Source organism: Onychostruthus taczanowskii, unplaced genomic scaffold (assembly GCF_017590055.1).
Source record: "Onychostruthus taczanowskii isolate IOZ18803 unplaced genomic scaffold, ASM1759005v1 scaffold3, whole genome shotgun sequence".
NCBI classification, from domain to species: domain Eukaryota; kingdom Metazoa; phylum Chordata; class Aves; order Passeriformes; family Passeridae; genus Onychostruthus; species Onychostruthus taczanowskii.
Genome location: NW_024500349.1, coordinates 19928606 through 19953106, shown reverse-complemented (window position 1 = coordinate 19953106; position 24501 = coordinate 19928606). Strand labels below are relative to the sequence as shown.

General features: G+C 41.1%; 1 protein-coding gene across 3 annotated transcripts in view; it reads right to left on the bottom strand.

Moving 5' to 3' along the window:
* Window positions 1–1269: 1269 nt before the first annotated feature.
* Window positions 1270–24501, bottom strand: part of RHEB (Ras homolog, mTORC1 binding) — a 38810-nt gene continuing 15578 nt past the window's right edge. The window contains exons 2-9 of one of the 3 annotated variants that reach the window (XM_041408492.1): window positions 21865–21936; window positions 15512–15579; window positions 12319–12401; window positions 8106–8162; window positions 7958–8005; window positions 7352–7433; window positions 2494–2549; window positions 1270–1656 (exon numbers count right to left, since the gene is read on the bottom strand). In XM_041408492.1, the coding sequence (XP_041264426.1) occupies window positions 1590–1656; window positions 2494–2549; window positions 7352–7433; window positions 7958–8005; window positions 8106–8162; window positions 12319–12401; window positions 15512–15579; window positions 21865–21936 (533 nt within the window). In that variant the 3' untranslated portion in view covers window positions 1270–1589. Of the gene's footprint in view, window positions 1657–2027; window positions 2236–2493; window positions 2550–7351; window positions 7434–7957; window positions 8006–8105; window positions 8163–12318; window positions 12402–15511; window positions 15580–21864; window positions 21937–24501 lie in introns of those variants that run through there. The other 2 variants (XM_041408495.1, XM_041408493.1) reach the window with 2 other exon arrangements.

The following is a 24501-nucleotide window of genomic DNA, read 5'->3' as shown; positions in this document are numbered from 1 at the left end:
CTTGTGAAATGTCCCTTTCAAGTCTCAGAAACTCCCACCACAAATCGTTCAGAGAATCTGCACTTGCCCTTAAGCAAGCCCTTCTGGAAAGCCTCACCACTGCAAGGCAGCACCTCAGTTATCCCAGATGTTAAATTGCACATGCCCTCATGCATCTCCTTTAAAACTCTTAGCAGCTGGCACGCCTCAAGAAGCAGTGCAGCAGCTATTATGGGGGTTAGACTGATGCCATTACACCTGCAGCCAGTTTGACAAAAAAATGGAGCAGATGTGGTCACTGAGGTTTGTGTTACTCCAGAATTTCCACCCTGTGACGCAGAACACGACACTGTGCCCATGACACAACACCACAGCCTCGGGTCATGCAGCAGCTCATCAGTGCTGGGGATGGGGCACTGAAGGAACACAGACCTTCACCACCCTGTGCTCTGCTCCTCAGGCCATGCTCTGCATCCTCAGCCATGCCACTGCCAGCCAAGCAGCCCTCGCTGCAATGCTGCAGGTTCTTGGGCAGAAACAGCCCCAGCTCAGTCTGGGTCCAAAATCAAAGCATGGACTCGTTTCCCTGAACAAACTCTCTGCTGAACTCCAGCAATCCATCAAGCATAGCAATCATCCAGCTACTCAACCTGTGCTTGGCACAAGGGTGTGTGAATTCATGGAAAATGGGTTTTCAGAAACATTGGGAAATACCTAAGTGGAGAAAAAAGGCTTTTTTTCTTTTACCAGGTACTCTCATGCTGACCAAAGAAAATACCAAGCTTCCCAATGTACACTGTTGAGAGATTTAGACAATTTTTTATATCATAGGAGGGAACAACTGCACAAAGAAAATAAAGGAACAAAATGCTTCATTTGTATCTTTTAGCACAGACTGTAAGGTAAAAGTTAATTCTGGTTGGAAATACACTCCAGCTTTCCCTTCCTATGTATTCCTGTCAGAAATTAAGTTTTCAAATGAACACAAAAATGCAGGCGAAACACTTAATTTAATTAACTGTTCCCCAAATCAGCCTTGTTTTGGGTTTTGTTCTGCTTTTCAACACAAAGTAGGTCAACTGCAAATTTTTTAAATACGTAGTTGTAAGTGGTTTGTTTCCAGACTTGGGAGATTACAGCTTGCTAAGCCTCCAGTCCAAAAGCCATGGAAAAGCCTGGCGATGGTCAGGGAAAGCTGTGCAGGAACCCTGACTGTGCACGGCCAGGCAGCAGGAGGCCGCTCACCTCTCAACAGGAGCACAGGAATTCACGACAAACAGCCCACACCGATTTGTTCAGGACGTGCAATTTATTTTAAATGACATTTTTGTTCTCTTAACAAGTCTACGCTTGTGACCTGGATAAATCCACTCCATCCTGCCAGCACTGCCAGTCACAAGTCTGCGTGAACAGTCCGTAGCGCGGGAACTCGGGGCGGCTCTGCGCACCCTTTACTCAGCCGTTACAGAGGAAAAACACAGAGCAGGCTCTCACTGAAACCCAGGACTTCCAAATAAAGCTGGCACTTGTCTCTCCTTCCCTCTGCTTTGCACAAAGCAAAGCAGAGCTGCTTGGCCAGCCTGGAGTTCCAGTAGCAAAAACGTTTGGGATCACTCGCAAACAACTTCCCGAGCAATAGTCAAACAATCCATTGGCTCCAGGGATCTCACGCCTCCTCTTAAGGTCAGCAGGTGAACATTTTTCACAAAAAAAAAAAAAATAAAAGTTGATATGGAGTAATCAACGAAAAATTATAAACAGAACATTTAAGGTTTGCAGCTATTTTATTTACAAGTATACATTTAACACAAAGAAACACTGATATCCAAGCCTAGTTAATAGTAGTGTAACAATATGCATCATTTTGATGATTATTCTAACCAACAAACTACACTGAAAAATTAATGCCAGTAAAATTCTTGGTCATAATATTAAGAAATACAATATATAAATTGAAAATATGATTGCTTAAAATTTGAAAAATGGAAGTGAAGCCATTTGCACAGGAGTCAGAGTTTAACATAATCTGAAGGGAAAGGCTCCAAACCAAAAAAAAAGGAAAAAAAAAAAAAAAAAGAAGCATAGTTTATCCTTAAAGATAATGGGCAGTTTTGCTTCTTCAGGTAGAATGTATTCCCAGTGTTTTCAGGTTCTGCAGTGGAATTACATTACTGAGCATGAAGACTTCCCTTGTGAAGCTGCCCCATCGATTTTTTCTGCCTCCAAAATTATCCTCTTAAAAACATCAACGGCAGTCTGCAAAGAGAGAGCACACATTTAGAGGGAAGGTGGGGCTGCCCACTTACTGAAAGAATAACTAAAAAAACATTAGCAGTTTTAGCAACTACATCAGCAGCTAAACACACATCCAATGCTTATTCCGAAAGTGAGGAGGGCAAACACAGTAATTTTTGTTTCGAAGTGCAAACCCCCATCCACAGCAATCCTCAGCAGGGAGGGCAGGCACAAACTGAGCCAGATTCACACCAGAGCTAATAACTGTAATCACCTTACTTTGCATGGTGAGCCTGTCCTGAGTGGCTGACTGCACGGAAGGTTTGGATGCTGTGCTGCTTTGGAGAATAATCCAATTAGTTTGCTCTCAGTAATCTTTAAAATAATGAATAATTTCAGAAGGCAGCAGATTTTTCAGCTCTCAACACTGACTTTGCACAGCCCAGTATGAGGGGTGACTTTACTACTCCTGATTTCCTCACTGTCCCTAGGAGTAAGATCCATATCAGACACAGTGACACTAGCAGAAAGCACAAGCTGAATTGTCACTAATATTAAGCAACATCCTTTAATAAAGTCCTCCTGAGAGAGAAGGGGTTACATTTTAAATAGCCTGAGCTGCATGACTAGAGCTTCAGTGTGTGAATCTTCAGCTTGGAAATGGTCTCCTGAAATGGTTGGACATTTGATCCAACCTCTGGCCATCCACTCCAGGAATTCCCAGCACAGGAAAATATATTCATTATATAAAAGCAGTCATGCTAGAAAGAGGATGGAAAGGGGGTTTTGTTGGTTTTAATCAGTAGGCTGAAGAGCACCCTGTGATTTATGGCTACGTATTCTGATTTAACAGATGTTTTTCCACCTCCACAAGATGTAATTCTTAACTGGATCACTTCCAAATTAATCTCATTGACTGAAGCCCCACAGCAATCTTAACAAGATTAGACTTAAAGTTTCCTACATTTATACTGTTTGTGCACAGTACGATCTCTGGAACTATTTAAAGTACTTCACCAGCTGGAAAATAGGGTATTCTTCCATATAATGGAGTTTGCTGGAATCCCAACAGAACCTGACAGAAGAGGCTAATTTAGTTCAGTAATGATACAACACATTTCCTTGGCAAATTAAGACTTTAGGAGAACCATGGCCAGGACTGCAGTTGCTATCAAACTGCTTCCACTAATGAAGAGCTTCCCTTAATCAAAACCTGGTGATACACTGATTTACAAACATGCTGCACCACCGTTTCCTTAGAGTCGAAATTTTCAATGGTTTCATTTTAATACACAAAGTCTTTTTGCCCACGTTTCACAGAACACATTAAAAAGCCTCCACAACTTACTCTGTCAACCAAAAAGCTGCACATTGCCTGTCAAAGATGTGCTGTTTGAAGCACTGAGATGTAGGAGTTCACGTATTTTCTGTGAAATGAATTAACAAACCCTGTGTTCACTGGGAAGGTTTAATTACTGTCCTACAGCGAACGCCTTGGAGTTTGTAATTCAGCTCAAACGTGCTGAGGAGTTTTAGACTGAGCCTTTACACAACACAGGAAGATGTTTTGTGACAAGGAATAAAGGATGCAGCCAGACTTTATAAGCATCTGCCTCCATATGGTGCAATTATGGAATGTGGGTCACACCTAGCCCACGGGAAGCCATCTGGCTTTTCCCTCTACCTTTCTCCCCGAGCAAAGCAAAGAGATGCCAGCCTGGGCAACACCTGCTGCCCACAGAGCCCAGCAGTGAGCAGGGGACACCAGAGGCTCAGCTGCTGCTGCAGATGTGCCCTTGGTGTGAGCAGGACAGGCAGCTCAGGAGGCAGATTCCCTGCACGGGCAGGGAGCTGGGAATGTGCTGCCAGGAGGCAGCAGGAAGGTGCAACCACCCAAATCCAGCCCACAGTGCTGGAGTCACCCTTTGGCAACTGTTTTGTTATTCCAAAGAGGAAACCCTCAGCTGCTCATGCTACTGGTTTATCCTAGCACAGAACTGGGCACAGGAATCTGAGTAACAGCCAGGTAAAAGAGGGTTGTTTCCCCCCATCCTTTGCCAGTCCAAACATGTCAGATCCCTATCCCCGAATTCCAAACTACTCTGAAGCATTTACAAAGCAGAGCATCTTCTGAGCTCCAAGATGAAGCTGCTCATGAAAAAAGAAGCACAACCAAGCAACTGCTTTTTAAGAGAGCTCCATTTTGGTAAGAAGCAAATTTTTTTGCTACTTCCTTGCTCCTTTTGCAATTTATCTAATGCATTTTGCTTTTAGTTGCTTGTTACTTCCTAAATTCTTCCAGTAGAAGTTGGCTTCTAGTTTCACCTGGGTTTAAGACCACTTTGGATTCTGGCTGTATTTTCAAGAGTGACTTTATTGCACTGGGATTAAGATGAAGCACTCTACCACCGTCCAGGTGACGCTGCATAAGGAATTCCACAAGAAAGAACTTGAAATTCCTGAAGTTAGCCAAAGCAGTTCAACATATCTGGTAATAATTAAGCAGCTTGAGAAAACATGACAGAAACAGCCCAGCAATCATCTCAGAGAGGTCTTTTCCATTAAGTGGCAGGACTGCCTTCCCAAAGCCCAGGGATTTCCCTTGATGACTGATGTGCTGGTGATATGCAGGCTCCTCCCAAAGCCCTACCAGGTCACCCAGCTCTGGAGGAGCTGGCACATACTCAAGTCTATCTGACCTTGAGAACTCCTGCCAGCCACCATCATTTATCATCACTGCAGCTTTAATCTTTGCCTCTCTCACTTTCCATCTACTCCAAGTCATGCCACTTCTGGGACATGTTCTTTTGATAACTCTTGGCAGAATAGGCATAGTTTAAGTTAATCTATAGAACTATTTTAATTGCCCAGTATAATTGGGTTATGCTCCTTGGACTTTCACAGATGCTCCAAAAAGGATTTTTTGGGGGACTGGGGAGGCAAAAATAGAAGAGGAAGATAGGAAAGGGGGGAAAGAGCCTTTGCTATCAGGGACCCCCCTCTCCTCACCACTATGAAGAACATAATGTACACCACCCATCTCAGACCAGCATACCAGAAATGTCACATTTCTGCTCCAAATCCTCCACATACAGATGGGCTTGGTTTCAGAGAGAATGAAGAGATATACCCTCAGTCAAGAAGCTTTGAACTCTCTGCTCAAGTTCCAAATCCTTGATCCAGTTTAGCTCATGCCTTAAGCATAAACCAGCTTTCCGTTAAGCAAACAGAAGCTGAAGCACTTTTGGAAGGATTTTGGAATCAATCTGGATAGTCAAGTTACATTTGCAGCACCAAGCCAGTACAGGTGATTATTTGGATGAACCTCAATGCAGAAAGTGCCAACAGACTTCTTTTTCCAGTAATGTTGGCTTACGTAAGGTGAACAGTCAGTACCAGGAAAATGACAACACAGCTTGTTACCAAATTCAAAACAAACCCCTTTCCCCCCCCCAACCAGACACAGCTTCAGAGGAAGAGAAGATGCCCTGTTCTGACAGAAGTCTATGTATCAGCTCTTTTGATCCTGTCAGATTAGGATTTGGAGGAGAAAACCCAAACGAGTTCAGAAGTGCTCCTGGTCCAACTCACAGGAAGGGATGTTACAATGTCTGGTGTCTCCTCTTCCCCCAGCACCCCACAGCTCCAGACTCCACACTTGTCTCTCAAAACTCAATCTTCCACCTCTTCAGAGCTGGGGATGTGTGAGAAGACTGAGGCAGCAGTGCCAGTGTTAGGCTCTTTCACACTTTATTCCACACATGCCAAGCCTCCAAAGGAAACAAGCCAGAGAGCCTACAGGACGGTCACATGCTGCAGGCACCCATCTCTGAAGTGACATCTGATCTGCCAGACTTCTGAAGATGGACAAATTTACCAAGTGTATTATACAGCAGGCATGAAGCAGGAATTGTGTTCAGGCACCTGCCTCTAACAACCTGCTGCTAAACCCAGAGGGATGGAATTTACAGCGACCAGTGATCACTATTCTGAAGGGTCCTGAAGAAAGGAAGACCTTTGACAGCCAGAATGCACAGGACTTCTGAATTCTTCTGGTAGGATTTGTACAGGATTTTGAAAATCTGACGTACAATTGCCATTCTGATTTCCCTGAAGGGTACCACATTTGAGATATAAACTCCAGCTGGCAGCTTAACTTAATAAAGGAGCACAAATACATGGCAGTACAGGGGACTTTGTCAGTACAGCAAGTTAACACACAGGACATACCAAGCATCCTACAAAGCTTGTAGCTTCTTTACATAAATAAACATGACTTTTTTCTTCTTGCTTCAAGAACAATAAAAACTCCAGAAAAGTTATCAGTAAGATATTCTTCTGCTGGATATGAATTGCTGTGGTGTTGCACATTGTGAACATGTGCCAAATGAAAAAGAGCACAGGCAACAGCTTTGCCTAATCCAGAAGTTATTTAAAATAAAGGGGTGGAAAACAAGAACAGACATTTTAAACAGGTTTGTTCTTTACACTATCAGTTTAATTTCCTTTGGTATGCATTTGAAGCTTTCCAGTATACATAGAAGATATGGAGAAATTTCATGCTTCCATCATGCCAGTTCTGACAAGGTTAATCCAAGTTTTAGCCAGAAACAGAAATCCTGATAAACTAACTCCAAGTGTTCCATATCTGGTGGCAAAATATAATCCAAGTTTTTCTTTCAGGGAAAAAATCCAACTTTACTCAAGTAACTTGCAGAATTGTTGACCATAAACATCAGACAAAATTATTATTGCCCCATTAGAGAGACTGAGCCTGCCCAGCACCTTAAAACATGAGGTTCATCCTCTGAAACCAACTCACTGCTCTGGCAGCAGTGATTCCTGTTTAAGGTAATAGACCCTGTTCCACCCAACCCCATGGATGTGAGTTTAATTTGTCACTAAGTGTTCTGATATGTTCAGTGAAGCTGAACTTTCAGTTCTTCACTTCCTCCTCCCATTGACAGTTGCAGGGAAAAACTTGTGTACATAAACCTGAGTGCAGACAGCCATTCTGCTTCCATCTACACAAAATATCTGTACAGTGCATGCAAATATTTTAGCTTCCTTTATTGAGTCAAACTCTGAGTCATCCATTACATTGCTATTTGAATAAAGTGACTCTTAAATCCATTACCTGATTTTCTTTAGCAGAAGATTCCAAGAAAGCTGCGTTCCAGGATTCTGCTAAAGCTTTCCCTTCTTCATAGCTGATCACCCTGATCAGAGAAAGAAAAATATGTTTCTTATAACTTGCAGAAGAATTGGAATCTGATCTGTCAAGAAATACCTCATGAGTACCAAAGCACTTAAGTGCATTGTAATAGGAATGCCTTGTGAAGTCTGATCCAAAGCATTTGCTTTTGGCTGCTGTCAAATGCACTTCTGGGCCAGGTAAAACTGCTCTGTGAGCCAGAAGAGCAGTTGTTCCAAAGTATTGCTTTGTTTTCATAGTCTGTAACATTATCTGGTATTGCTGCTGTGACAAATACACTTCTGTTACTTTGAAAAAAACCCAGTGTGATTTTAAATGACTGTCCCTGGAACCTCACAGCAAAAATCAACATTACAACAGAAGTTCATGGTTCGCAGTTCACATTCTGGACACAAGTCCTTTGCCAGGAACTTATTTTAACCAACAATTTGATTTTAGCTCTGGAAAGCCAAGAACAAACCCAGCACGCTGCAGCCACAGGAATGCAGGCTGCTGCCTTGCATTTCTCACATTCTGGAGTTCACATACCGTTCCATATGCAGGTCTTTTTTATTTCCAACCAGCATAATGGGTATTCTGTGAAAGAAAGTTCAGAACTTCAGAACAGTTACAGTATACTGAACAAAGCACTAGCAACATGCCTGCAATGAAATGAGATGAAAGTGTCACTACTTACTGGACTTTTCCCACCATATCCAATAACTTGCCATGGATAACTTTTATCACTTCAAAACTGCAAAATAAAGGGATGAAGTCACACATGCACTCTGATGTTTATCCTCAATACCCAATACACAAGCAATTAAATGCATATGTAGGTTGTGTTTAAAACTTATTCTATGTATGCACAACTGCACAGATGCTGAAAAGTCTTACCCGTTTGTGTAACCACAGCAGACTGGTCCCAGCAGCAGCAGAGACCAGCCTGAGCCTACCCTTACAGCCTCCCCAGTTATGGTACTTGCAGAAATAAATAACATTACCCAGGACTGATGCATCTAGCACAGAATCACCCCAAGTCCCTCCCACCTCTCATCTGGTTTGTATCTGCAGTGAGAAATTTAACTGCTGCAGTCTAACAATCCTGGATGAGTATGTCAAATTAAAGCAAATTGGAGGAAAAAGTAATTAGTTAGGCAAGCTCCATCATTGTTTTTAACGAACATTTAGTTCATACATAATTACTAAGTTTTATTATGCAAAAGCCAAAAGGAGCCAAAATTCTAACTTTCTATGGAAAGTGAATAAACTGATCAGCAAGATGGCACTGAAACAGTGATTATTCAAATACTCTTTGTCTGTTCCTCTACCACGCAGGTGAAGTTTGGATGACAGGAGTTAAGAAGCAGTACTGTAGAATATCAAGTCATAAACCTCACTAACAAAATCCACTGCATTTGACATTCAGTACTTTTGAGAACAAGCTATAAACGGGGTTGATTGAAGAGCAGATGTTGCACTCCTCTGGTTACACTATGGAAAAAATGCTGGTACATGAAGTACACAACTTGGATTTAAGAGAGGCATAGGCTCAGGGATGAGACACGCAACTAGACAACAGAAAAGGGACCAAAGCTTTTCCAGTTTCTGAGGTTGCTAGCTACAGGCAGTGTCTTGACTTGCACTGCATTTCAATTAGAATTGAAACTCTTAAAAACAGAGCAGCACTCAAACACACTTCCAGCTCAGAGAAATCAAAGACCTAGTGCCTAAAAACCATTCAAAGCAGCAAAACCTCTCCCTTCTAGAACAATAAACTCTACCACATTTAAGATGGATTTTCTGTCAAGCAGGTCAATTTGTCTGACTCCAGCAGTAATATTTGAGGCTATGTGGAACACAATGCTTCTCCATGCTCAGCTAATAGTTTCAGTGCATCCTATCAAGAAAATGAGTTCTTTGTAAACAGAAGCATGAGTTACTCTGGCAAGAATTGCTACTGGTAACTCGAGTAGGATACTACAGATTACACTGTGGAAAACATGGAATCAATGAAAAATGTGAAATCAATGAAAGGACTTTAGAGACATAAGGAGCTTATGCTGAAAGAGTATTAGTGAAATTCTAGTCTTGAGAACTCATCTTGGAAGATGATAATTATTAAGAAAATAAGAGTTAAATGGAGCTTGGCTGTGACAGAGTTGAGAGGCATCAGTACACACAGAACTACATAACCCTGCAAACTGAAAGAATAAAAATGCAACCAAAAAAACCCATCTGCTACAGACCACAAAACTGTTTCTCAGTCTGAAGCAACAGGAAAAAATCTTAGCACCCTAGCCAGAGGCTAACTGAATCCTTAGAAGAGTACAATGACTGTTTCCTTTCCCCTATTAGGTGTGTTGCTTCCAGCTAAGCCAGAAAAACACCACAGCACAGCACCCTGGCAAGTCCTTGCCTCAGGCTCCCCTGTACAGTGCTGCCAGGTGCTCGTGAACCTGGGCTCTCCATTGCCCCACTTTGGGCACCTATCTGCTTGTCTGACATTGCTCACAACACTCCTTTTTTAGTGAAAATACTACAAATAAAAAGCTGATCCTTGTTAACAGACCAAGATGGAAACCACAGGAGAAGTGCTATTTAAACTCCAACACAATTCTGACACAGAAACAAGTTGCTAAGAACTGCCAGGAATGAAATTGGCTCGACCAATTAATGTTCTAGAAAGCTTTCCAAATTAATAATGTTGAAAGGAGCAAGGACAAAAAGGAGCAAGGACTGACCAATCCAAAAATAGCACCATCACATCTAGCTGTGAAACTGTGAGATTTGGAGACTGTAAGAGGTCCCTTCCAGTTCTGTCAACCAAATGGGTTACAGCAAACAGCTCAATGTGTGAAATACAAAAAAAACCATTACTAGCTGTCAGATAAATGTGTTACACAAAATCATGGAACCTAGAGCAAGATACAAAATTGGAATTTAATTAAGCTGAACTAGAGCAAAAGCCTTCCAGTAACCTTGCTGCTGAGAGCCTGGGAATATAAAAAATGTAGGGCATTAGCTTTCATTCAAGTCCTATTTAAACTTCCCACTGGAGGTTAGCATGGAAGCTGATAACTTTAAAAAGAGCATTTCTAATAAGTCTGCTGTCAAAGCTCTCACCCAGCTGGATCAATATTTGGATCAATACACACACTTTGACAGAAGTCAGGACAGATGAAGACTGTGATCTCATTGTCTGGGCAAGTCATCTAAGCTACCAGAGTACTGTGGAAGATCTTTCCTATCACCTAAACCCTGTCTTGATACAGAACATCAAGAATTGAACAAGATAGGATCACGGACACTTTGAAATTTTAAGGAACAACAACAACAATAAAAACTTGGAATAAACTGATCAAGATTAAATACTGATGAAAAGACTTTTGACCTACAGCCTTAACCTAGCCTGTCCTGTTTGTATTTTTACCATAATTGGTTTAACTGATTGAATGCTACCACAGAAAACATGTTCATTTCTTCACCTGGTGAGCTCAAGGCATCATGAGGCAACAACTGGAGCAGCTGAGAAAGAATATGCCCTTTAGCTGCCAAGCAGAGAACAGCACAGGTTGCAGAATCCCCTGAGTAATGTACACTGGTTTCAGTCAAAGGCACTTCTGTCCTCACAGCACCCATTTATCAGTGAACTTTTTTGTATTTGTTTTAGGAGTGGAGCATTGGCTGCTTAGGCACAGAATACTGACTCCTATTTCATACAAGTTACCCAGCACCAACACTGAACTTCTCACTAAAAACCCAGAGAGAGTTTGGTAGTTTAGTATCTCTGGACACACATAAAAGCCTAACACGTGCTTGCCCTTCTCTACTTCAGAACTGAAGATGAAAACCAAGAATGAAGAACTGCGAAATCTGTTCAACATTAAAGACCTTGAGAGCAGCAGAAATTTGTAACCAGACTATATCCTTCCTTTGAGAAGGAAAAAGAGTCAACAGGCAAGTTGCTTTACCTGTATTTTATGATAGCCTATCAAAGAGCTTGAAATGATCAGCTTTGTTTGATTCAGAGGAAAATATATGAAACACTCCAGCAGTTGTAAAAAGCTGATTAACTGCCTTGAAGTAGAAGGGAAGCATCAATTTCTCTTGTACTTGATAAGACTGAAAAGGTCTAAGGTCTTAATCACTCTCTTCAAACAAAAATTTCAGCTGACCTAATAAAGATGATGTACAACATCAGAAAATCAACACCTACTCAAGGATAAGCATTATTTAAACAAAGCAAGATGACCAGAGGAAGGGAGGAAATAACAGAAGGTGACAAAGCCACACAGAGGCTGATGTGTCTTGTGTGACTCCAGGTACGAGGGACTCTGGACAGGGAACAGCAAGAACAAGAGGGACACTCTGGGACAACCTTCAGGGAGGATTATTTGCTGCAGCACGCCAGGAGAGTGTTTACAGTTCAAAAGCCATCTATTGCTGTTTATATGAGGATTTCTACAGTTAATCAGGACAACTCAATACAAGAAGTCAAAGGAATCTCAGTACTGTAAAAAGCTACAAGGCTGAAGGAATGATCTAGTGACTAACTGGGTACTTCACATAAATGTACAGTGCCCTTCAGCTTCATATTTATGTCTGCCTTTCTATCTGATGCAAGAGCAATGAACTCATTTCTGTAATGATCCTTTGTACTTCTTCTTACACCTCAAAACAATGTAGTCTAACACTGTCTCATTTCTTACGTGGCACCTTGCACATGAGTCTGCAAAGTGTCTGTGACACTTGGGTCCAAGGGGACATTTCTGACAAAACATTAATATTCACTTCTACTATACTTCTAAAGGTGAAAAATTAATTGAAATAATCACACAAAGTACAGCAGAGGCAGGAGCTAAACCCAGAAAATATTTCAAGAGAAGAAGACAAACAGATTTTATTACCTTTTTATTGACGTGACTGAATAAACAAGAATGTAGCCATTGATGTCTATGGAGTACGTCTGAGGAAATATGGAGTATTCATCCTGTGGAAGGAATACTGCAGTTAAAATTAAGGGTGCCACAGTTCAGACCTTGATGCCATGAGATCACCATCAGGTAAGGCAGTCATATCTCTAAGACCTTTTGTATAGGTAGTACTTTCAGATTTTTTTATCATTATGTCACAAGCAGCATCTTTACCAAATCTAGAGAAAGCTCTAAGTTCCTCTGTATACTCCACAATTTGATCTACAGCTTTTATGGTTTATTCCCTCTAAGACTATGGATGAGCTGAAGCTCTTCCCAATCCTCTTATCCTGCTTAATTATCTGTTTGTATTAGTACAAAACATCCACTCTGTCCCACTACTAATTAGCAATTATGCCTCTTATCTTGCTGGTGATACATTTCAAAATTTTAATTTCAACAGCTGACGACAGGATCTAGCAGTTTGTAATTTCAAATGACACTGATCACATCTAAATTACCTAAGGAATCTGGTAGGAATTGAGTAATTGTGGCTTACTAACTTATGCTTATCAAGTGCAAAAAATACAGTTATTAGTTTCTTTATGACAACTGCAAGTTTACATTACAGGACAAGTGTTTACATAAATAGAAAACCAGACAGAACCACCAGAAACTTACTCAGTGAATTTATTACCCCTCTGGAAAAGGGACTGACCAAACAGGCAAACAAAACAGACTGATATACTGCAGGTAATGCAACACAAATACTATGAATCCAAGTTTAAAAACCTGTTCCAACAGACATTCCCAGGAAACATTTCCATTTTGACAAGAGCCATACTTCCTAATGTATGAGTTCTCAAATTGTTAAACTTATGCTTTTGAAGATGTTAATTTTAGCTGAAGATCAAATAACCTCTCTGTTATTGTCATGGCTGAACAGATGGAGCAGTGCAATCACATAGCTTAAATCTGAGACACCCAAAAGGAATCAAACTTCCCTCACTGGCAGAAGAGGAAAAACTCTTTATAAATCAACTTCATAGATCCAGCCAAAAAAAGTTTGAAAGAATAACACTTGGCAAAAGCTGCACTTATTTGCCTTTATTGCTACCCAGAGGGCAGCCCTCACCCATCTTCTCTGAAATGCCAAAGTGCCACTCCAGTTGGATGTGAAATCCCAAAGTCAATACAGAAGGGATCTGAGCTAAGTCTGTGTAAAAAAGGTGAAAGTGCAACTCTGTAGTGGCTTGACTTTACCCAGAATTTCCCAGGACTGCCCCAGCTGGAATTTGGTGTTAGGTAAGATTTCCCTTTACACTCCTCTTCTGTGACCCTGTATCAAGACCCCTGTTGGACTGAACTGCACAAAGCACAGTAAATAACCAGAAAAGTAAAGAGGCACAGGACAGAGGATGAATACCAAGAAAAATAAGAGCCATAACCTCAACTGTTCCTAATTCATGACCTTATTTTTAGCTCATTAGGAGATGGAAGGAAAGCTGCTATGCTCACTGAAACTTATGGGTCAAATTAAGAAATCTGTCAAGTGATAAAACAACATTGCTACAACTTTTCAGGCCATAGCCAGGTTTTCAAAAGTATTTAACAAATCTGCAATACAATTCTTGCTGTGCTGTATACACATGAGGACTCCCTATGGGCCATTAAGCAAGAGAGACTTGAGAAAAAAATCTGTCCAAGCCACACCTTCCATAACCCAACATCATCTCCCCTCTCTAACCTTGTGTGCCAGAAATCAAAGTTCAAATCATTCCATGAAGAATTAAATCTGAAAATAACCACAGGCTGGGAAAGCAGCTATTTAAGTTCTACAATACTGTATAAAATTAAATCAATCCTCAGCAACAGAGGTATGTCAGTGGTGAGTCACACTGCCTTCCCAGAAGGCAATTTCCTCCTCAAAGAGGAATTTTTCTTTTATCACTGTGCTACACAATCAGAGCTGTAATGCAAGTGCACTTACAATGGCACTGAGTGACACCTATGGAGCTCGTTCTGCTGCTCACACTCCTCAGCCTGCCCCTCTCTCACCCTCTCCTCTGCACAGCATTCCCCATCCAGCAATCCTGTGGCCAGTGCTGTGCTCAGATACCTCTGAGAGATTACACATGCTGCTGATGAGCACCAAGGGCTGACACCATATAAATACAGCATGGCTAGTCCCCAGTCACACAGCTCTCTTCCAAGAAAGCAATCAAACATACCTAGAAAGTTACAACTCCTCTGAACAGTCTCACAGCTATGAGCAGGTATCCTGCAGCTTTAAAGCCTTAAGTACTGGCAGTGTATTTTACAACACTAACACTGTTTAACACTACTCATAGTTTGGAAAAACCCAAAGGCATAGTATGAGATCATGGAAGGCAAGAGCGTGTAAGCAAAGAAAAAAAAAAAAAAAAAAAGAAATTTAGGATAAAAATACAGGGGTCTAATTAGTGGTCCCTGATGAGTTTTTTCCCTCATACAGAGTCTCTCAACAGACTCAGCACTCTCGTGCATGGGTTCAGCCAAGCAGCAGCGTGCAGTGAACTCTTGTACCTGTAAATAATGAAGAGCTGCAGTTCCCAGAGCTCCCCAGCACGCTGCAGGACACGTGCTCCCTGTCTCCTCACCCCGTCATTACGTGCAGCTCGGACGCACACGTGAACCATCACGTTAAAATGCAGACAAACTGCAGCAGTTTATTGCTAACTCAGTAAGTACCACCTACATGAATCTGTCTGCTCCCCATGACTGCTCCATGGATACAAGTCATGGTGGTGTAGCTGGAGCAGACAAATACTAAAAAGCTATGAAAAATTTCCCCATGGTTTACTGAAGCACCCTTTTTCATCTAAAGCAAGACTGCTCACTTACTCTGTAAATATTATACATTACTGATGAACTTCTGGGACGTCAGAGTTACAGTAGTTTCCTCTTCCCATTTTTAGGTACTCATTCAACAGATAGGGAAAAAAACCCCAACCCAGTAACAAAACACAAACAAAAATCTTTAAATAAATGCTACAGAAAAAGTTCTTTAGTGACTAAACAACAAGTCAGGATAGTTTTTAAGTTAACTTTCACCTCTGAACACACAGTCACTACCAACTTAGCTCAACAGGAATATCAATACCCGTTGTCATAACTTAAAAGAAAGATTCAAAGAAAGGTAACTTACCTGGCCAGCAGTGTCAACCAGCTGAAGATGATATTCTTGGCCATTTACTGTGATCAGTTTTGTAAAAGCTAGAACAAGAAATACATAAACAGATCAGAATTATACACAAAGAAGAGATCAGAAGTCACTCATCTGTGCTATCATCAGCCAAGGCACAAAGAAAAGAACTCCAGTTACAGGTTTTTAAGGAGCAATAAAAGGCTAATCAGATGCAAGTCTATTGCAGGTAGCAAAACTCAGAAACTGAATTTAAGATTTCAGATGATTCTCACTCTGGATGCAGCAGCTTATTCTTTGCTCTCTTAAGTACAAGAGGTAACAAGAGGAATAAAAAGGGTGATTTACATGCATTTCTACAAGATCCAGACAATTGTAATCTGTGGTAACAAAAGACACTTAAATTCAATTGGCATCAAAGCTAAGTTTGAACTTATTATAGGGTCTTCTCCTTGGTTACCAAACAGTTTAGCAAAATCAATTTCCTAAATGTAAATACCACGAAGTAAGTGATCTGGATTGAAAAAAGGAAAAATCGCTGAGAGCTAAAACACACAGAACGTATGATTATATTAAACCCAAATGATAACAATTAGCTAAGTTCACCATGTTACTTTCACATTTGCTGCAGCTACCAGCCTGTGCAGTCCCCAGTCACAAAGTACATTCAGTCCCTAAAAGTGATGAGAATTGCTGCTCTTCCTCGGATTCATGAAATGCCAACGCGCTGTGAGCCGAGGAATCTTACCCAGTGTTTGTGTTATGCAACTGCAAAAGCAAACAGTGTCACAGCTCCTGCAGGAATAATGTCCCAACCAGAGCACACAAACCTGGCTCTGGAAATCTCATGTGGCCTTCGAGACACACTCCAGACACCACTGCTGCACAGTTCTGACACGCTGAGTAAAGTCTGTGTTATCCTCTAGTTGGGGTGGTTTTCCTAACTAGTAGCAGTCCTCAGAAACCTCATCTGCCACTGCAGTGATGAGCAGGGAAACAAGAGTCAGGTGAACAGGTCACTTAGGTGAGCTGAGTTGGCCAAAGCTTCCCAAAGCTGCGCAGCTGAACGTTCCTGACCCCGCTGGGCAGCCCCTGCCCACGCCTCAAGTAGATGGAATTGGCCAACTTTCCTCCTCCCAGTCCAAGCTTGTCCCTCTGTCAAGTCCCCACAATGTGAGCATTATCTTGAATAAGTGGGCTGAAATAGCTGAAACTGGAGGTTTCAACCCACCTCATAAATCCAATCCTCGAAAAAAAGGAGCAATTCAAACAGCAAAGCCAACCTAACAGCATCTAAATCAACAGTGTAAAGTGTACCTATAGTTTCCATTACAAAATCAGCAAATGACATTTGAAATGGAGCCTCAAAGAAAGCTCCTGCCTTACCCTGGTTATCCCCCAAGAAAGCTGCTTTAGCACATGTGCCCTCAAATCTGGATGCTGCTGTTATTGCTGCAAACAACTAGAAGTTTTAGGTTATGAAACACGGATCCACAATGGCTCTTTGCCTTGGATGAATGCTGTGATGGGGACAAACTGTTTGAACAGATATTAGCAGGCTGTGTTGCAATATACAATATCACTGCTTGGAGTCAGAGGGAAAACAGACTCCTCTGGAGACACAGTGCCTTTACAGGTGTGCAAGTAACAGCCTCTCCAGTCTCCTGACACTTCACATACGCATCAAAGCATCTGCAAAGTAACTTCAAGGGCATCATGAAGTTAATATTTAAAAAAGGACAGACAGCAGTTTTTTCAGACTATTCTAAAAGCCTGGAAGAGACACAGCAATGATGTCATCATCATCATTACTGAAAGCACAGTGTGACAGAGATAGGAGAAGGGAAACAGTGAAGGAGTCAGCATAGCCTGGTGAGGAGAGCTGTTAGTACAGAGCAGAGCCTTGCAGCACTAAGCACAGCTTAGTGTGAAGACAGATCTGCTTCAATGAAGTCACAACCAATGACTTTCATTTCTTTGCTGAAGCTTTTTAAAACCATTCCTAGTTAAGAATTTAATTTTGTGAAAAACTTGGTCCCCTTGATCCAGCCAAAGTGTTAATTTCCAATTCCATCACCTATCATCCTAGGACTTCTGCTGTGCTTGTGCACAAGACAAACAATATAATCCCTGGACAATTTGGCTCTTCCTAGTAGGCCAAAGACACTTTTCAGCAGACCTGACCTGACATTAAATCATAATGTGAGCATCTCCAAAACACTGCTCACCAACTGGAACACAGATTTTGGACATTCTTTCATCTTGCAACACAACTCCAGTGATCACGGCTACCTGAAGATGAAGTACATTGCAATTAGACCAGCATGAATGAAATTATTTGCATGTGCAACTCCATGACAGCTGCTGTGGAAACAAGCCATTATGCTAGGGGAAAAGCCCCAAACAGTAACAGGCAAAGAAATGCAGGCCTTTAGATCAATAGTGATACTGAAGAAAGGTACAAGAGTGCTGTAACATCACTGCCACAACATGGCTGGTAGCTAAATACAATCACCTCACAAGCTTTCCTTGGTTACCACCTCCTGCATCTCCTTCTACTGGCCTGCATTCCAAAGTCAATGCCTGCCACTAATCTACCAGGACATCTTTCACAACACTGAGATGTGTGATGCAGGAGAGCTATTTTTAGTTTTCCTCAGAAGTCTCACTTGCACCCCTTAGAAGGCTGCTCACCAGCAGCTCCAGAGAAGAACAGTTCACCCTTCCAGTGCAGTTGCCAAGGCATGTGTAGAAGTTTAGCCTTGAAGATTCTCTGTCAGACTCATCTAAACCTACAGGAGCCCCTCCACTAGTAGGGGTTCTCCAGCCCTCTGCTCCTTTCTAATATGCTTCTACTCACATTTGTATTAAAAAACTTGGGATGGAGGCAGGAAGCATGGAGGAAGATGTTCCGTTCCTTAGGGAGGCTAGTGAGGCAATTTAGAGGAGAAAGGAAGATCACAGAGCTGTGAAGCAGTGCTAGAAGGCCCTCTAAAACTGCAGCAAAAATCAAAAAGCAGCCAGGCAGGCTCTGGAGGACACATTTGACACCTGGGCACTCAAGTCTTCTTACTTGCAACACAAGACATCCCTGCAAAGATGATGTGGGTGGAGTTAAGTGCACATCTTCATTACCTGATCCTTCTGACCTGAGTTTCCAATTCATGTTCTAGTTTTCATTCTTGTAAAATTGTTGCATTTTAATTGGTACTGGTCTTAGTTCATGTGAGCTGATCTGCCTGCAGAGCCCCATCCAGCCCAAGGTCCACACAGACTCCCTGCACACATTCCTGCTCTCCAAGATCTTTCTTCCGTTTCCAACATTCCTGCGAGTAGCAGTTCCACTCGTTTCTCAACCTGGCTGTCTCAAGAATAGCCACTCATTGAGATGTCACTCCTGTTGGGACATTCAGACAGGGAAAGTCTCTTCCTGAAGCTATTATCTCTCACCTCCACTGCTGCCACAAAAGGTTACAAGTTACTCTTCCTGACACACAAGTTTGGTAGAAGGAACAGAATTCAGCATGCCCCTTCACAGAAATAAATTAACTTTTCTGGTGCAAATGCAATATAAGCAAAGGAAAATGTAGCAGTGAAGCTGTCCTAACCTTCACAAACAATACGACAAATCTGAGGCACCTTATTTTCCATTTATCACTTCCAAAGGCAGAGATTTTCACACGTAAAACCTGGTATTTCTACAATATTAGGTCTTACTCCTATTGCTCAAGGCTTATAAACTACACAATTTGTTCTGTAAGAGCATGGTTACAGCTTGCCTTACATACAATTTAGCTTTGCAGTCAATATTTTGTGCAAGTTTTATTATTTGAGGACAAAAATTATAAAGATTGCATTACCAACAGTACTGCAGCTTTCTAGCCTTTCTTCACTGCTGGTAGAATACTGTAACAAATTACCAACAACAATTTCTGGAGACAAAACAGAAATCACCTAGGCTGGACTATCCTTTCCCACGTATGCTCTTCATGTCCAAGTTTTGTTACATGTGTAGACCAAATCACCAGATGAAACTGAAAACATTTTACAACTTATAATGGCCTGGAAAAAGGCAACATTCTCTAACACTGTCCATAGTATAATTATGAACCTGGAGTTTTCAACTCTTTTTGCCAACACTGTCCACCAAATGTGAAATCACAAGCTAGGAGAAGTCTAAGAGTTGCTCATGTACTTTGCATCTTATGAGCCTACACAGAATCAGAAACACAGCTGGGAGCATCCAAAGACTTTGCTGAACAAAGATTTCTATTTAGAAAAAAAAAAACCTAATGACAAAAAAAAAATTCTAAGTCAAAATAATTGTTTTTTACTTAACCTATTAAAACTAGTTTCACATCTGTCTTAAAAAAAACCCAGTAAGTTTTAAATTTTAGTGTTAAATTAGAGTGTGTTCTCTTGTCTGTTGTTCACAGAAGCATTTTTAAGGCATTATCTCTACCAGGCCTTCTGGGGCTTAAAGATGGGACAGATTTCCCACTGTTTTGAGCCCCAGGGCATAACTTTCATCTTTTCAACCTTTACTTCCCAGCAATATTTTCTGATGTCAGAAGGACCCTTCAATTCTCTACCTTTCAGAAAGCAAATTCCTCCAACCATGCCACAGATCACAAGACTTACACCAAATGAATGATGTTTATTTTCCATACAAGAAAGAAATCAAGTGAAAAGTTAAGGCTTTTCAAGATGCCCCCTCCCAGCAAGTCTTCATGGCCAGGATATGCTCAATGCTTAGAATTCAGATCAAGCACACAGTGCAGACTAGGAGAGTCAAATATGAGCAAAATTCATCCACAGGGTATTTTGGTGTGGTTCAGAAATGCTGAACTTGTGACAACACAACTACAGAGTTACAAACAGCAGCTACAGACAACAGGTAAAGGATGAAACAAGACAAATCTTATACCAAGGTGTCAAAATCCTAAAACAAGACACAGATTCAGTATTTTGTAAAGCCTTTGTGTCTCTCAGTCTTTATTCATTCACATGCAGCTGCATAAAACTAAAAGATTACTTTAAATAATTTGCATTTATATGGCACAGTGAAAAATAACCTGCCCCAACTGAATTAAGATTATAAACACAGAAGCTTAAACCCCAGTATTTTGCTAGCAGCTTTAATTCAAGACATACCTGACTTATAATTCAAACAAAGTAAAAAAGGATGATGGAAAGTGTTAGTATTAATATCTGTATAAGAGCTAACATTCAGACCAAGGGCCAAATTATCCACTCTGACTTGCTGAAGGAAATTTAGTTTCTCAAAAAACAGCATTTGAATTTCAGTTCTAAGCAATAAAGTAATCCCAAGTAAAATATACTGATAGCTACTGATGTAATTATATACCACATATATATATTAAAAAAAACCAACCTTGTTCTGCTGATTGCTTCATTCAAATTTCCAGAGTATCACACAGACTTAACATCCTACTGCATAAGTTCAAAACACTAAAAATGTGTGCTACTCAAGTCATTAAAATACAAGAACCCCAGGGCTATGATCATGAAATCACTTTTATTTGCCACATGACTAAAGTAAGCCAACATGGTCAAGTTACTCAGCCCAGCACTGCAGTTGTTGAAGTACTTTATGGCCACTGCTAGCTCAGAAAGAGGTGGCTGGACTGTAATGAATGCCAGGTAACCTCTGAAATGACTTTTTCCTCTTGGCAGCATTTTTAGCATTAGTGTCTTTACTCACCTGCTATGCCAGCTACTCACAAAGGTACTAAAATTATTTTTAAAAGAACTGCTAAGAGAAAAAAAAACACTTGACAAGTCAAATACCCAGTATTTGCAGCAAGCTGATTGTGTTGCAGCCTTGTTATCCAGCTGCTGGAAAGGAGGAATTTAAACGATTATCATGCTATCATAGCCACATAGCCTACCTTCTAAGTGGTTTAATCCTGATGGATATTGCTGGCTTTCTGTTCATCTGGATATACTGACCTTATGTGAGACTCTGGAATACTTGTATTTGGTGGCACATTTTCATACAGTGTGATGTAAGGAATTTGAAGTGCCACAAGTACATCAGGGGAAGCAGATGCTCAACAACACACATAAAATACAAGGAGGTGCATTTTAGCCAGATTCATTAGGTACCTCTTCATTTAATGTTAAAAGTTCAGCTGTCTAGAGAAATATGCACACAGTGATTTCCACGCTGCAACAATGTAGCATTGGTTCAAAAGAATAATAATACTTCTGTGGTAATTAATGGACGTTAATGTTAATATGTAAATACCCACATAAGTAATATGTACAACCCCAATGGCTTCTGATACAAGTTAGCTTGGTACAGAAGAGGAGCTTGGAAGTTATTTACTTACTGTTCTCTATGGTTGGATCATATGAATCAACAAACTGTCCTTCCACAAACTGGATCGTCAGTGAAGATTTTCCTGTAAAGCAAAGCAAAGAAAAATCTGGAATGAAACAAAGTCTTCTGACTGTTATCATGTCACTGCATACTAGTAGACACACCAATTTTCTATCTATCCAATATGAGCTCTGTGTGGTTCATTTAAACTATCTATACATGACAACTGACCTATTTTTAATTTAAGTGCCTATTTCTAGTAACTGGGTCTCCTGAACATAAAAAAAGCAGTGCAAAAGCTGTTCAGCATGTGTTCTGCTTTTGTTTTAACAGGGCATAATTTAAATGACTCCTCCAGTTTAAAAGAAATCTAAAAGCAGCAGTGCATGATCCTCATAGAACTAAATTTAACAAACTGATATACTTGGAACGTTTTTCTGTCAAGAAGCAAGTAAAATTCAAAATAATTTTCAGTAACCACAGAAAAAACTTGGATCGAATTAGCCAAATTTGGTTTTACTGGGAGACTGGAGAGATTTCCCATGACAAAAGGATGATCTCAAAATTCTTGAGACCAATATACTCTCCTATTAATCTTCCTACTGTCACACCACAACAGGCCAGTGGATGCTGTATTTTAAGCAGTGACTGAAGTGGCATAATTGGATTTTTCTTTAAAGCCATTTAACTGCTACTTTAGAAGACAACATCCCCCATTTCACTTAAAGAGTAATGCAAAGCACTGAACTTCGTAGCAAGACTGAAAAAATGACAACTCGTTTAGTCTTGAGATATTTTATAAGATGGTGAATCACATACATTGACCATAAAAAGCACCTTTAAAGCTCTGCAGCTGAAGACTTCTCAAAGCATTAGTGAAGCCTTAACACAATTTCCATTACAGCACATCATCTACATCTGGGAATCTCCTAGATCCTATTACATTATGTTTACTGGACAAATACCCTCTTACAAGGATTGCCAAGTGCATTAGCTGCTTTTGGACATGAGCACATTCTTCATGCTCCTTATACTCTTTTCATCATCAAGAAACACAAACAAAATACAACCTCAAGTTAAAATTCTGACTCAAAACCACCTGACGCAGTGGAAACCTCTCAATGACCTCTTAAGTAACCAACGTTGTGGTGGAAATATACAGTATTATTGTTTAAAAGAATAAATTGCTTTGGGTAAAAAAACTGCCCACTTCCAGAACTCAGAAAATGTTCTTTCCTAAGCATTCCTCCAGGAGATATTAAAAAAACAGCCTTCCATTTCATTCTCTGCCATGCTTACCCCTTTGCTGCCTCCTATCAATCATGACAATTTATTCAAGAAACAATGTTAAAAAAATTTCCAGACAAACCCCACAAAGACCAACCATCAGTAAGATTTTATTGAGTTGCTTTTTCTAACATCAAATTTCTAAGATACTATTTCCTGGTCTTATCTAGCACCTCAGCTGAAGGTGTCACGCTCACAGTGCATGAGTTGACAGAGGACATTTCACTTTAAACTGCTGCTCCAGCAAGGCTCACACACCCCACCCCCAAATCATCCTAATAAAGTCAGATTAAGGATTGAAACAGTGCCTCCCAGGAACTTTCTAGAACTGTGTATTTTGGACACCATTTAGAAAGTGAGCAAACTTTCAAGCTATTTCTCTTTTAGCTATAAACTTATGAAGTTGCTACCCAGAGTTCATGTTCCCAGATTCTTTGCCAATATCAGCACATTAAGCACTCAATTAAAAAAAAAAAAAGATTAATTACCCCTATATTACGCTGTTAGATCTTCAAGGTAAGAGAGCTAAGTTCAGTAAAGATCATAACTGAAATTTTTTCCTCCTAAGAAGGATTCTGAACTAACTGAAAGACTTGACTGCTGCCGTCTGTCTGTGCTAAGCCTAGAAACTGAATAGCAGAAAGAAGTCAGAGCCAACAGAAAATGCTGCATTTCACACCCAGCTGTATTAATTACTGCTTTCCTCCTAACAGTGACAGAAGAGGAAACAGATAAAACCAGTGTTCCAACACTCTCCTCCTAAATTCCTCCAAGCTTCCTAACAAGCCTTCCAGTAATGATGTGTTCATGATCATGAGAGCAAGCCTGCTTTCTTCCATGAGGCACAGGGAAACTCTCCAGTCTGGGATTCAGCATCCACCCCCCCTCCGGGGGAAGTGCAGGCAACTGTATCCCACTAAACCAAGGCTTCCATGGACACGAGAAATCTAAACCCTGAGTCATTAACACCCCGTGTGTCAGCCCATGAGCAAGCAGCAGGCAGAACCCTGCGACCAACAGCTTGGCTTGAACTTTGTCCCACAGGTTTTATTCCAGGTCTTTGACCTATGCTCACGGACAGAGCGGAAAATCAAGCTGACAATTGATAGCTCCTATCTGCTCTTGCCCCAGAAAGATCAGGCAAGGCTTTCAGCAAGGATTGCAACACAAACACAAGGTCCGTGAGGCCAAGGGACCGCACGCAACCGCGCCTGCCAATGGCCAGCTCCATGTCGGGGCGCAGCAGGGAACACACGGCTGTCTGCGCTGCAGGCACCACGGGCACGCTTCAGCCTCAGCAGCACCCGGGAGTCTGACACCAGCAGCAAAGGCTTGATTAGCTGATTCCTCAAGGGTGCAC